Source organism: Paramacrobiotus metropolitanus, unplaced genomic scaffold (genome assembly GCF_019649055.1).
Source record: "Paramacrobiotus metropolitanus isolate TYO unplaced genomic scaffold, Prichtersi_v1.0 Parri_scaffold0000004, whole genome shotgun sequence".
In the NCBI taxonomy this organism is placed as follows: domain Eukaryota; kingdom Metazoa; phylum Tardigrada; class Eutardigrada; order Parachela; family Macrobiotidae; genus Paramacrobiotus; species Paramacrobiotus metropolitanus.
The window spans coordinates 2,334,246-2,349,040 of NW_026570224.1; the positions used below are offsets into that span (position 1 = coordinate 2,334,246).

The 14,795-nt window shown below is 41.6% G+C and overlaps 2 protein-coding genes across 3 annotated transcripts; one reads left to right on the forward strand and one right to left on the reverse strand.

Annotated features, from left to right (window-relative positions):
• The first annotated feature begins 5,300 nt into the window (after nucleotides 1–5,300).
• On the forward strand, nucleotides 5,301–8,766 carry LOC129602781 (uncharacterized). Of its 2 annotated transcripts, XM_055501930.1 has the most exons (6): nucleotides 5,301–5,733; nucleotides 5,959–6,909; nucleotides 7,196–7,427; nucleotides 7,588–7,654; nucleotides 7,720–7,999; nucleotides 8,133–8,766. In XM_055501930.1, exons 2-6 carry the CDS (start codon nucleotides 5,987–5,989, stop codon nucleotides 8,398–8,400), a joined length of 1,770 nt encoding a protein of 589 aa, XP_055357905.1. In that variant the 5' UTR covers nucleotides 5,301–5,733; nucleotides 5,959–5,986; the 3' UTR covers nucleotides 8,401–8,766. The 2 variants fall into 2 exon arrangements, with proteins under 2 accessions (XP_055357905.1, XP_055357907.1); XM_055501932.1 differs by lacking the exon at nucleotides 5,301–5,733 and having other exon boundaries at nucleotides 5,847–6,909.
• LOC129602780 (cell division cycle protein 27 homolog) lies at nucleotides 8,728–14,747 on the reverse strand. The gene is made up of 11 exons (XM_055501929.1): nucleotides 14,398–14,747; nucleotides 12,970–13,186; nucleotides 12,722–12,908; nucleotides 12,336–12,655; nucleotides 11,833–12,064; nucleotides 11,487–11,767; nucleotides 11,154–11,348; nucleotides 10,746–11,070; nucleotides 9,775–10,276; nucleotides 9,598–9,670; nucleotides 8,728–9,487 (listed from the first exon to the last, which is right to left on the reverse strand). Exons 1-11 carry the CDS (start codon nucleotides 14,632–14,634, stop codon nucleotides 9,363–9,365), a joined length of 2,694 nt encoding a protein of 897 aa, XP_055357904.1. The 5' UTR covers nucleotides 14,635–14,747; the 3' UTR covers nucleotides 8,728–9,362.
• Between the last annotated feature and the right edge of the window lie 48 nt (nucleotides 14,748–14,795).

Sequence of the window (14,795 nt, forward strand, 5' to 3'; positions counted from 1 at the left end):
CGTCTTAGTAGGTACAAGTCACTAGAACCAGAATGTATTCAGGTACTTTAATCTCACTGCTAGAACTAAAATTGTAGGCACGACTGTACGAGTATACTGAATGTGCAATACCTGAGTAAATTTTTTTCTATAAGACTATCGAAGTACAAGTACGAAGAGCGAAGAAAGAAGTAAGTACTACAATACATAATAAATAGAGAACACAAAATGCTCATTGATTTTACAAGCTCAACCTCGGCCTCCGGCCTCGGTTGAGAATTTTTAGAACTGAAGAAAGTGATGTGGTAGTTTTATAAAGATTTAGGAAACGGAATTTAATTGGATCGGAAAAGTGGTTTGTTTTGGATTATACAAACGGTATATGTATACACGTTCCGTTATAATTACCGGAACGTTTATCGGTAAGAGGTTGGACGAAGTGTATTACGTACTGAAGTGATTTACTGCGTGATTTTCTGTTTCGCCAATGTATACTTATGTAAAAAACCGACTAAAAGGCGACCAGCAAAAAAAACGGAACGTACATACATATACTTCAATTTATTGAGGTGCCATCGCTAAAATCGTCGTCAACAAAGAAGGTTGAGCCAAATAACATATCAGCCAAAAACGTTATTAATAACATATCAGCCAAACACCTCATCGTCCATCTGACAAAAAAATTCCTTTTTTTGAATAATCGGCCAAATCACTCCACCTCCGTCTAACCGCCGAAAACCCCTGCCCCTGTGTCTGACCGGCGAAAATCCCTACCCCTCTGTTCTAACAGGCGAAAATCTCTACCCCTCTGTTCTAGCAGGCGAAAATCCCTGTACTTTTATTTGACCGTCGAAAATCCTAATACTTCTATCTAACCGGCGAAAATCCCAACCCCTCTGTTCTAACCGGCGAAAATCCTGTACTTCTGTCTGACCGGCGAAACCCATGTACTTTTATCTAACCGGCGAAAAACCCTGTACTTCTCATTAACCGGCGAAAATCCTTGTACTTTTATCTAACCGGTGAAAATCCCTGTACTTCTATCTGACCGGCGAAAATCCTTGTACTTTTATCTGACCGTCGAAAATCCCTGTACTTCTATCTAACCGGCGAAATCCCTGTACTTTTATCTAACCGGCGAAAATCCCTGTACTTCTCATTAACCGGCGAAAATCCTTGTACTTTTATCTGACCGTCGAAAATCCCTGTACTTCTATCTAACCGGCGAAAATCCCTACCCCTCTGTTCTAACAGACGAAAATCCTTGTACTTCTGTCTGACCGGCGAACATCCCTGTACTTCCATCTGACTGTCGAAAATTCCTGTACTTCTATCTAAACGGCGAAAATCCCTGTACTCCTATCTAACCTGCGAAAATCCCTGGCTTCTATCTGACCGACGAAAATCCCTGTACCTCCATCTAACCAGCGAACATCCCTGTACTTCTATCTGACCGGCGAAAATTCCTGTACTTCCATCTGACTGTCGAAAATCCCTGTACTTCCATCTGACCGGCGAAAATCCCTGTACTTCAATCTAACCGGCGAAAATCCCTGTACTTCTATCTAACCGGCGAAAATTCATTTATCTCTGTCTAACCGGCAAAAATTTCTGTACTTCTATCTGACCGGCAAAAATCCTTTTCCTCTGTTTCACCGGCAAGAATACCATCGGAAATTATATCCTCCAGTCGGGAATTCGCGCATCGCGCGGACCCATTTATTGTGCTCATCGTATTCCCTTCTTTTTATTAATACGTATTTATGTTAGTTTTTGAATGTACCTCGCCTGTTAAGGTACAGTTATCCTTTTTTTCTCTTCGCCAATGAAATGAAATGCCGCTCACATAATATTATGCTAAGTGTTAGCAGTTTTGTTCGAAAAGTTATACATTTCCGCCAATCATCTATTAGTTACCTTATGTTAAGCCAATCAGCGAAATTCGTTTTGGTCATGCTTTGTAATTCGAATTACGAGAAGATCGAAAAACCAAAATCGTAAGGACAGATAACATGAATTAAGCGTTTTTCAAGCTATCGTGGGAAAATTATTGCTGAATAGATAGGAGGAAAATAAAGAAAAACGGCGAAGTTAGCTCTGTATATGAATAATAGTAATTATAAAAACATATGTGTTCAGAACCAGGCTGCTAACCGCGTTAATTACTGTTACATTAATCAGTCCGTTTTACGTTATGCCTTGTATTTTTGTATCTCCACTTGATCTACAATATTAACAGTATTAACTAACGGGACAGTGCTCTTTGGCTCATAGGTGTTGTTGTACCGCATGCTGCTAGTCAGCGGTTTTCGTTCTAAACGATTCGCATTTCCGCCAATCCAATTTTAATTTCTAAAGGTAAACCAATCTGCGAAATTCGTTTCGAACGCGTTTCGTAAATCTGAGGACGAAAAGATCGAAAAACGAAAGTCGTTGACGCAAACTACATGATTTTAGGCATTTTTTGAGCTATCCTGTAAAAATTGGTGGCGAATGGTGTAGGAGGAGGTGTTGGATTAAAAAACGGCTCAGTTAGTTGCGAACGGTGTAGGAGGAGTGTATTTTTTAACGATAAAATTTGCATTCCCGTAAAATTAATCCAGTCGAGTGGACAAACTGAGTATGTGGTTTAACAATATGCATATGTTCGTACATCGCCATGTGTCAGCGGTTTAGGTTCGAAAATTAAGCATTTCCGCCAATCTACTGTTACTTTCTAATGATCGACCAATCAGCGAAATTCGCTTTGGAGCCGTTTCGTAAATCGGAGGACGAAAAGATCGAAAAACGAAAGTCGTTGCCGCAAACTAGATGATTTTAGGGATTTTTTGAGCTATCGTGGGAAAATTGGTGGCGAACGGTGTAGGAGGAGATGTTGGACAAAAAAACGGCTCAGTTAGCTTTGTATATACAAGGCAACCCTCGGCCTCCGGCCTCGGTTTGCAAACGTCGAATTTTAGAAATTCAGAATGAAATGTACAAAACCAAAATCTGGATTGCTTATACTCAGTGAATATAATAGCACTCAAGTCTTAGTTGCCAAAAAAAGATCCGCCGAATGGAAGATGAATTGAGAGGGATTTAAATTTATTTATGGTTTTTGAAAAATAAACAAAATTCAGATAATTGTAATAATTGTAACAGGAGTACTGATTTTTGAAAACTTTTATTGTAATACAATGAACTACTACTATGTGTACTATAAAGTTTTACCTCTTTGTCTAACCGGCGAAATTCCTTCTCTCTTTACCTGGCTGGTGAAATTTCTTCTCTTTTTTGTCTATTCGGCAAAATTTTTTTTCTTACCGGCGAAAATCCCTAATCTTCTGTTCAAGCAGCGTAATTCCCTTTCCCACTTGCCAAACGGCCAAAATCCCTCTTCCTTTGTCTGGCCGAAACTTCTTCCCCCTTTGTCTGATCGGCAAAATTTCTTCCACTCTGTTTAACTGGCGAAATTTTATAGTCTTCTGTGCAAGCGGCGAAATTTCCTTCCCCACTGGCTAACCGGCAAAGATCCCCTATTCCTTTGTCTGGCGAGCAAAAATTCTTCCCTCTTTGCCTGATCGGCAAAAATTTTTCTCTGTCTCCTACCGGCGAATATCCTTAATCTTCTGTTAAAGCGACGTAATTCCCTTCACGGTCTAACCGGCAAAAGTCCCTGTTCTTTTGTCTAGCCGGCAAAAATTCTTCTCCTTTTGTCTGATCGGCGAGAATTCCTTCCACTCTGTTTAACCGGCGAGAATTCCTAATCTTTTACCTATCCGGCAAAATTCTTCCTCTTTGTCTGATCGGCAAAAGTTTTCACTCTATGTACCGACGAAAATCCCTAATCTTCTGTTTAAGCGGCGAAATTTCCTTCCTCATTGGCTAACCGGCAAAATCCCTACTCCTTTGTCTGGTCGGCGAAAATTCCTACCCAATTTGTGACCGGCAAAAATTCCTGCTAATGCTTAGGCAACGTTGGTGGTAGTTTGGAAAGGTTTCCGAAAATTACTAATCATACTAAGCCAATAATAATAGCAATACTTAATTTGAAAGAAAAATAATATAATAATATACTGTTATGAATCAGTCTGTGCTACGCCACGCCTTTCCGTATTCCTGTATTTCCGCTATTTCGCTTTTCCCTATTTGTGTATTTCCACTATTTCCGCAATGGTCAATGGTGCTGCAAATAAGCCTTCGTCAAGAGCATAAAATTTGTATGAAGCCATGAAAAGAGTACGTCACACTATTCCAGTTCCACGATTCCAGTACCATTTCCCGGTGGAATTGGCGCTCGCGCTCGTGCAGTTATGTGGTTCGCAACGACCGCTAGTTTGAACCTATTTTTTAGCTATAATTTAAACCAATTAATGTTTCTAGGCGGAAATTCCGCAAGATTTTTTTTGCGTATTTCCGAATTTTCGTACTTTTAAGAAAATAATCTTCTGATTTAAACCAATTAATGTTTCTAGGCGGAAATTCCGCAAGAACTTTTTTGCGTATTTCCGAATTTTCGTACTTTTAAGAAAATAATCTTCTGATGCTGTCTTTTTGTAAATGCTGTTCGTTTCGAACTGGCTAATACAAAGATATTCATGTACACATGCCGGATTCGCAAGATTGTAATTGTTTCCACCCATCGTTTTTTCTGTAACAGCACTTTGCAAAAATGTGTTGGTATTACGTACTGTGTGTTGCCATAGTGATTCTTTCCGCAATAATAAAAGATTCCGCCTATTCGCTGTTAGTACTTTCTGATTCAGCCAATAGGCGAAATTTGATTCGAAAAAGTTTCGTAATTTCGGGAGTGAAAAGTGCGCCAAATAAAAACCTTAGTGGCACCCTATGCGAATTTACGCGTTTTTTAAGCTATCGTGGAGAGAGAATTGTCGAAAGGTGTGGGAGGAGATGTCGGGCAAAAAAGGCGAAAAAAACGGCGGAGTAGGAATTGTACATATAATAATAATAATAATTAATTTAGCTGCAGCCTGCAGTACAGTGCAGACTGCAAAGCTTCTGTTTTGTTTTGTCATAATTTACCCATTACATGCTTAAAATTATAAGCTCATCTCAATTGAAAATTGATCAATTTTAATTATGATCAGCATAATCAAAAATTGCCATGATTTTAATCTAATTAATCATAATGTACCAGCATGATTCCCAGCATGATTAAAATTCCCAGCATGATTAAGATTTAAGAGTTTAATTATCACTATTAGAATTTACAAGCCAATCGAGCCGTAAAGCATACGACCGGTCAGAGACGGTGATTTACCACACAAACTAGCTTGCTTTTGCATGTTGACGATCGGTATATGCCACGTATGACGTACACGAACCGTCCACTGTTATCAGTGTATGTGCACCAGAGTGAATAAAAGTGGATAATTATTAAAATTATTACTGTATTAAATATTTTGTAAGAACAAGATTTAACATTTCTTGGCTCTAGAGTCTAGACTGTAGAAATTCATCGTTCAAAGTTGTTTAAACTGCTGCAGGATAATCCGGGTGCATTCGCAACAATCCGAAGCCTGGAAGGTTCCTTTATCATTGTCCACGGCCAGCTTGGATCAGGCCAATCCGTCTGTGGTCTCTGATTTTTCATTTTTGTCTTTTTTGTTACTGAAAAATCGTGCAAGTTGCGTTGAACAGAAGTCTTTCTGTTTATTTATGGCTGCGTTCCATCTGGATTCAAATTCCCATCTTCGACCATTTTGAGTACTACTTCAGGTGTAATTGTTCCTGGAAGTCTCCCAGCTTTAGGTAAAAGAAAAACGAACAAATGCAATAAATCCGTGACTGAGTCAGGAAAGAAGTATTGGGTTTTCTGGTGTTGCTAAGAACACGCACAATTTGCGAATGTGCGTGTTCTTAGTAGCTCCCTTCGCACACGACTCAAGATGCGCGAAGTGAGCTCATACATTCTTCATACATCCAGCTACAGTAATTAATTGCTTTCTGTAATAATTAATTCGGAGTGATTTGCAGAGTTGATCTAATTGGACGTGTATCAAAAATGATGCAAGAAGTGGGAAACGACTCCAACGGGGAAGGCGCCTACGACTTCGTGGCTGATGCTAAGAAAGACGGAACCCCTTCAGCTGCTTCATCTCTTCCCTCTCTACCAACGCAGCTTCCACGGCAGCCCCTGTACGCTCCTCCCACCAGCACTACCCTTCCAGGGGCCACCACCTTAAGCCAGAAACCATCGTATGAATTCCCGCCTGGTCTCCAGGGGGGACTGCCCCCCAAAGCCCCTGTCGTTCCCTCTTTCACGCCCCCTAATCACCCACCCAGAACCGAGCCCGCGAAATCGGATTTATCCGATTTCCTCAATGCTCTCCCAGCGGGCAAACCACCGAGCATCGGACCGGTTGACAGCACAGGTCCGGATTTGAACGAGATTTTCGGAAAAGATGTCATGTCAAAACTGCCCCCACTACAGTCTCAGAAGCCCCCTTTGCCCATGAGTTTGGCAGGCAACACGCCGACGCCATCGGTAAATCTGGCGAATACTTTACATACATCATCATCGGCCAGTAGTTTACCCTATGGCGGAAATGTTGGAGTTCCGCCAACAACGATCCCTCCGAATCCGTCGGGTAATCCCGGATTTTCCGCTTTGCCGCCTCCCCCGACGGGATTCAGCGCCAGTGGCGGTGCGGTTAACCCATTTTCTAGCCAGGCTGCCGCCACTCATCTGCCGTCGTTTTCCGGCCTGCCGCCGTTACCGGCACATCTGCAGAGCGCGGCACCGAGCAGCGCGGGAGGCAACATTCCGCTACCGAATGCAGCGCCTACAGCGGCGCCTTTGGTTCCCGCGCCGGTGCAGATGATGCCGGTGGCGGCAGCGCAGTCACCACCCGGGATGCCACCGGTGCCGCCACCGTTCTCAACACCATCCTTTCCCGGGCAGGCTCCAGGATCTTACGAAAGCAGGTGAAGGGATTGCAGCAGTTTACAGCGCTCATTTAAAATGTTTCTGAGTCTTCGCAGTTTAACATTTTTCAGTTAGCTTTGAAATTGAGAAAAGCTAAAACTCCCAGAAAAAATCCCAGATAGATTTCTAGAGGGAAATTCTGTATGTAGTGTAAATTCTAGTTCTCAGTAAATGAAAGTGGATGTTTTCTGGGCATAGGTTATCGAATATATTGTTTAGCAACCCCGGTTACACACAAACCTACAGTACTTGTATCTTAATTTATTTTTAAAACTGTATTTGTAGTGGGCTAACGAGCATTCCACCTCCTTTGGCGATACCGGCTCAAAGTTCGTATGGAACGAATCCAGGATATGGCCAGGCGACCCAGGCCAGCTACGATGTCCAAAGCTATAATTCTGGAAATCAGTATAATTCCGGAACACATGGGCAAGGCACTGGTGGTTCATCATTTTCGAAGTCATGGTTAGCTCAGGCTTCCTTCGACACAATAAAGAACGTGACCGAGAAGGCTAAAGTGAGCAGACTGACATTCTGATTCTTTTGAAACCCAAAAACCCAGCATATTGGAAGTTTATACGACACTGAAGAGAATACATAGTTCAAGTATTAGCTAACTGTGTGAATGAAAAAAGTCTGGAATTACTAGCTGAAGAGCTTTGATTCTCGTGTTTTAGAGCACCGTGGCCACAATCATGACTACGCTTGATCCTCAGCTGAAAAGCTACACGGGAACTGCTCCAGGTAAGAGTTATTTTTCACTTCTCCGATAGTCTTGCCCTGCAAGATGTTTTTAACTGGGTTCGCAGGTGGTGGTGAACAGTTGACAAAGGAGATAACAATTTTCTATATTGGCAATGAGACAAACAATATGATGGATGCTCTAAAAATGGGATTTGAAGGCGTTTATCGGACTTGTTACGTTTACACACGATCTGGTACGGCGGTTGGGCATAAACAGCAAACGAGTTTCGCGGAAGCACTCAATGTTGCGACACAAACTTTAAATCTTGCCCGTTCGGCGCCACAATTGCAAACGTCGCCGCTTATTGCTGTGGAGCCTTTCGTAGTGGAATTATTTCCCGAAAAGTAAGTATAACTAAATGCTTAACGTTTATTGCTTTCAAAAAAAACCACATTGTGTGTCCACGCAGAATTAAAAAACCATAGAATATGCTCTTCTGAAGACTGCGAGAAATGAGAATTTGTATTCAACTTTTAGTTGGTATGTTGGATCGTGCGTTGCACTGAGTATTCCCGGTGGAGCACTGCTGCACGTGTTCACGCAGCTAAGTCAGTTGCCGACAGGATTAATTAGCCTACCACAAGGAATGACCGTGCTTCCGACACCGTTGGATGAAATGGTCACACGCGTCATACCCAACACAACACGGGACAGTTGGATGGAACCAGTAACGGGAGTCTCATGGGGCGCCACAGTAGCCCTCGCTGCTAGATTACTGGCAGCCAATTATCGGCGAAAATTTTAGTAGTGTATATAATCTTAATAATTACACAAAATTTGTCGTTAAAGTGTATCTCACAATGTAGAGATGAATTTAATAGTTACCATCACAATAAGCGTTGACAGCGTCGTGCTGCAAGAACGGCACTTTGTTGCGCTCTCCGACATTTTTATTGTGAAATTAAATGAAAAGTTTTATTTTTTAATAATATTCTTTTTTCGTATAATTGCTTTTTAATTTAACGGTGCAGTGTTGCTCGAGTGTTTTTTCCAGATATTCGTCCGGTAAATTTTGCTCTGGTTTTTGGAGAGATCGTTGAATACTGATAGAAGGTACAACAAAGTATGTGGAGATGCAAGTTTACTTAACATAACGGGATTGATCATTGAACTGCAGGACCAGGACGAGCAGAGAATTAAGATAATATTGCAAATGTCAGAAAAAAGTATTAGCACTTTGTACCACAACATTTTCTAACCGTCACTGTAGACAAAAATGCACAATACATCAATCTGTTAAACGAATTAAATGGATCATAAAGATACAAATGACTACTAGCCAACGTCTAAGCATAACGTAATATATGCAAGTTTCCTCTCAGAACAACTTAGAAACAGTTAATCGATCCTGGCAGCCACGCATTTCACAAACGTTTTGGCATTCCACATTTAACAAGCCAGTGCATTGCGCCAGGAAGATTCGGCCGTCCACCGTCACATCAATCCACAATTTCTCGGCCAAACAATCCAGGAAAAAAACTTGCTTTCTACACAGTTAAACGAAAAAAACACAAGCAGGCGCGGCGTCAATCTCACACTGTACTACAAACGGAAAGCTCATGGACCAAAAAACTAAAAGAAGACACATCTTTCCTTAGATAGTCCGTAAAATAATAATTGGCAAACCATTAAATAAGCATAAGCACAATCAGTTGTAATGCCTAAACATAAAAGCAGCTTGGAGACGTCCAGAGAAGAAAGAGACAATCACATTTCGGAGGCGTATGTGGTATTCGCTGATGTCGTTCCGGAGGCCGCTCGCTGAGGTACTACATCATCTTCCACACCACCATAGAGTTTGTTAAAATTTTCCTTTATTTGATTATTCGTGCCTGTATAAAGAAAAACAACTTGAAGCGAAGAGAAAAATAGAATGCGATAAAAGTGCTGTATCAAAATGAACGTATAAAAAGTAGGGCCTACAGAAGTATTGTTAAACTACCTTTTGGATCCAAATCCATGGCTTTGGAAAAATACATTAAGGCCATATGAGTGTTTCCAGTCCGTTTGCTGACCTACAGAAAAAATATTAGTTACTGCGATACCAGGAGCAATCTCCGGTCTTCCTAAACTTCTGATCGGTAAAGAACCCGAAGCAAGAAAAATACAAATAACTCACCTTTCCCATTAAGAAATACACAAGAGACTCCTTCGGCGCCATGTCTTTTAACCTCGATAAATCTTGCATGGCCTCATCCAGTTTTCCCATCGAGTATAAAAGACTAGCTTTCTGAAAACGACACAGCGGATGATTGGGATAACTGTTGACCGCTGCCGTTAATGTCCGCAGAGCTTCCGGTGTCTGCTTCAACGCATGCTGAGCAACGGCCAAATTGACTAGGATGATCGGATTGGAGGGATACACGGACAGCGCCTTTTTGAAACTGGTCAGAGCCGACGCGTACTGCTCCTGTTTGTAGGCTATCAGTCCCATTCCATACCATCCATTGTAATGGGATGGATCAGCACTCAAGGCCATACGGAAGCACTGCACTGCTTTATCCATTTCGTCCAACGCAATATATTCATGTCCCAGCAACGTCAGGGCGTATGCATAGTTTGGACTTAACTGGAGCGCACGCCGGAACATCTTGATCGCCGTTTCATGCTCGCGTTGCAGGCTGAAACGTTAAAACATTAACTGCACCGTCCAATCTGTTACTTCACCTGGGCTAAATATAACAACTACGCCATTGAAAAACACCGATGCAAAAACATTCACAAATCTTAAGTTTCTGTTTTAATGCACATTTTTAAAGCCAGACTTCCACGGTACTGTTATCTCCAATAATTTTTTGTAGCAATAACTGCCAATAAGTGCTTTAAGTACAAGTACAACAGAAGTACCTCTAAATCGTACACTACAGCAAGAATCAATTTTGTCTAATGTATCTTTCTTCTACAGCCTTAGAAAACATCGCTACTAAGTTATATACTGTACTCAGCACCAAATCTTAAAAAGACAAATTTCGGGATACGAAAAACCCCGCCGGATAAAATACGGATAGGTATGAAAGAGATGTACTGCCATCAGCCAGAAACTTTTTATGGAAAAAAAATTCAGCAACCACATGTGCGATTTACACGAACCTGAAGAGATTTCCATAGGCGATATAGGTTTCGGGAGCATACTTGTGGTGCTCAATCAGGTACTTCGCAAGAACAGCCAGATCTTTGTCTTTTTGCAGATGCCATAAGGCCACGCTGTAGTAATCAATGCCTTTGACATAATACATATCCCGTCGTCTCATCTCCGCAAACGCCCGTACACTCTTGTCGTGTTCCAACATTTCAAAATGTAGGCGACCTTTCAAGTACCAATAAAATGGAGTATCTTGCTGTTCTGATGAAAAATTGTCCAGTTTCGCAATTGCGTTTTGGATATCATAATTATGCAGAGCTTGGACTGCTTCCCCTGCACAATATGGCGCGTTAACAAGTCTATTGTTACTCCTGCCAAATTACTGAAGTATTTCTTTCAAAACGGAGAGTTCTTACCAAACCGATAGTACGAGCGCATAACAAGCCCAGTTAATCGATCCTGCTCAGACAAAACAGCTTCCGTGGATGTAGATGGCTCTACCACGGTGCGAGTCAGCACCGACAGCGAAGTCTCCTTCTTCCGCTTCGGTCGCACGACCGCTGGCTCTGGCTTAACTGGTTCAATAACGGGAGTATTCCTTGTGGTTAAAACTGCAATAAAAAAATCACAAAATAAAATATTTACATTTTAAAGGATAACATTCTCAGATAAACTCAGAAAACACTCCCAAAAGGTCGGTTTGGACGTCGGTCTTGGGTTTCGCATCATTGATCATGCAAAAATCTTACCGTTTTCAGTTTTCTCGATAACATCAACCGGCATTTCTTGCTTAATATGGATGTTTTCCTCTAGCTTCTCAATAGACCGATTCTTCTTAAGGTTCACTTCGGTCAGCTGGCGTTTGTTCAGCGAATTATTCTCTTTCACCGCACTTTTATTGGCTTGAATCCTCGAACTGCGTCTGAGAGGTGGCTGTGGAGAAACAACCGAAGACACAATAGAGACATCACTGAGTCGGCGAGTCCGCGCAGCTGCTGGGCTCTCCGTGGTGGAGTTGGATACGGAGACTCTGTAGTCCAGAAGATGACATACAATTTCGCCATCGAAAGTATTTTACAATGAAATTAAACATACCTGAACGGAGGCTTCGACTTAGTTTTCTTAGCCACAACGGAAATACGGCCATTCGGGCCATCGGTTGATAAGTTCAGGTGAGAATTCGATGACGGCGGTGAGGGAGCGTTGGGTGTACGGAGCGATGGGGATCCCAAAGACATTATAAACGACGAAGAGATGGGTGAGTGCAACGGACTACCGGATCTCTGACTCTCTTCAACAATGGCTTTCATTCTGGGTTTTACAGTGCCTGTAAATAACAGCCACCATAAAGCAACGAAACAAACGTTTGTACTATTTCGAATTCATCAGTTTTCGGGGTTATCCGAAATTTACTTTTTCCACCCCATCCATCACCTATTTGCAACTGATTATATCAATACAACCAAACCATTTGTATTCAAAAAACAACGAAATGCAAACAACTGCAGCTCCAGCATATGCAGCTTACCCGTTGGTCTATCCAGGAATTTTACGTTTCAATGTAATTGTAAAGAATATGGCTTTTGCAGTCTACTTACCAACAATATTTCTTTCGGAAGTTTTAGGAATACTTTTCTTGACAAGAGCTGGTTTCAAGGGTGTGGAAGCTATCACAGGCGGGGTACTCGATACCACTTCATCAACTGGAGCCATTTCGACATCCTCGGAAACGGGAGGACTTTCCGAATGGCCCTCATTATCCAGATCCAACGACTGACTGGACTTGGATGCGATCATACGGAAGAAAGTTTCTTTGGTGTCCACATTCTCTTTCATACGGCATAGTCCTTCGAATGTGCTCCACTGAAACGGATTTAACGACAGGGCCCGTTTCATCGCCGAAGCAGCAAGCTCGCGCCTGTGATAATATGGGAACGCATGAATGGTCTCGCTGTTATTTACAAAAATTATGCCCATGAAATACCTCTGAAATTTCTGATGAACGTTTCCCAGTAACTGCAGGGCATAACTGACAGTATCGGGTTTGTAGAAATTCTCGACATCCTCAATGGTGTAGGGTTTGGCGAAGTCCGAAGCGTTGGCAAGCACACTTTCTGCCCGGTGATAATCCTCCAGATCACAACAAATTCTTCCAAACAGGTACCGTATGTCTACAAATGTCCCAGTAAAGATTATACAGAATTCTGCTGAGACGACAAGAACACTACGCACCCGGACTAGCCTGCTCAGGGTGACACCGACTGAGTATTTCGAAGGCGCGATGTTTGTTTCCGGCCCGATATAAACATGTGGCCAATAAGAATGCGGATTCATCTGTGTTGCTCTCGGCGTAGAGCCTCTCCGCGGCAAAGATGGCATCGTCGTAGGCATAATGATTCAAGGCATTCCAGATGGCTGTTTTTACAGAGTCCACCATCACAGCGCCCCGCTGCACAGCAAAAATTAAAGCAAACAACAAAGAACTTGAGAAAAGCAGCTTTTTCCGTATAGCTTCACTATGCACATGATAAAAATCCATATTTGTACGTGAGCATGCTCATGCATGGTTTTATCGTCACAAGCAAATAAAACCAGATTTGATAATTCAGTAAAATAACTTAAACATGTAAATTAAAAGTATTTTTCAAGAAAACAAAACACAGTAGAAGTATATTTTTAGAATTTCACAAAATCATTCTGAATTCGCTGCAAAATCGTTCTGAATACGACCATCGTTGCAAAATCGTTCTGAATTGCAGCGTATTCTCTTGCTCATATTCGACGACCTGCAGTCCTGTATTTAAAAAAAACCATATATAGTATCATATACCAATCTTACTTTGTTTTAGAATTCATAATTATTTGAAAAACCGATAGTGAAACTTTCACTTAAACGTAAGAGCAAAACACTGCTGCTTGGCTATGCAGTATGCACCATAGATCATGTCCTCATCGTCCAGTCGAATGACTGACTAAAAATCAAGAATCTCGATGACTCTACAAGTCAATGACACACGAGACGTTCACTGAAAATCTCCTGTTTCTTCAAAATCCCTTACCTTAAGTTAGTCCTTACCCTAAGTTATCTAATACTCAAAAAGCAGCAGCTCAACAATTCATCTGAAAATGAGGCACGAATGAGGAGAATGTCAACAGAAAAGAACAACGACCTTCATGCCCACCTACAACTACGTCGATAACGGTAGTGTTCGTAAATCACTTCCAGAGTTTTCCCAAGCCTGTTCAATCCGCCCTTACAATCGTTATCGTCAAGTTTCATGATAAGGGTATTTTGGTTTTCTTTAAAAAAAGCAACACTTTTTGGAACCCAAATGCTTTGGAGAACAAACTACACTATCGAGCGATGAGTTGATCGCCCGATTAAACTGAGAAAAACCTTTTTCGAAATCATTTCGCAGCTGATTTCTTGAACATTCCTCGGAAAAGAGATTGACAAACTAATTAACGTTCAAAGCACATACTGAGTTACTAAAAATACGCTACAAATGTTAGAACTGAAGACCAAATTTAAATGTTATTTTTAAATATTATTATTGCCCCTCGTAAAAATGCGTTCTTTGCATCTTGCTCCAATCACAGTGCAGCTACCTACTTGCACTGAATTCGTGTACACCATCTTAAAGTTGTTGCAGAACTTACCACACAATCCTCGTCGTCCTCCGGAAGGGAAAGACGAAAACGTTTGGACCTGTGGGACGAAATGGTGGCGGAATCAGGGAGATGATTACGTCCTCCAGGAAAATCAGTGGAGGACAAGTGCGAATTCTGGGATGCCACACATGAATAAACCCTCTTACGGTTCAATGCATCAAGTCGATTTCTTTCTGATTGTAGGTAATCTGCGATACCAGATGAGGATAAAGATTCCGTAATCATTAGGTTTTAGAAAATTCCGTAGATGTGCTTAAATCGTTCGAATTGTGATTTTACGCACGAAATGAGGCGACGTAATGCAGTAACCTATCGTTCATCATTTTGAACCAGAAAATTATGGCAGCTGCTGATGGTGAGTGCTATGCAAGTGCAAAGCAAGCAAC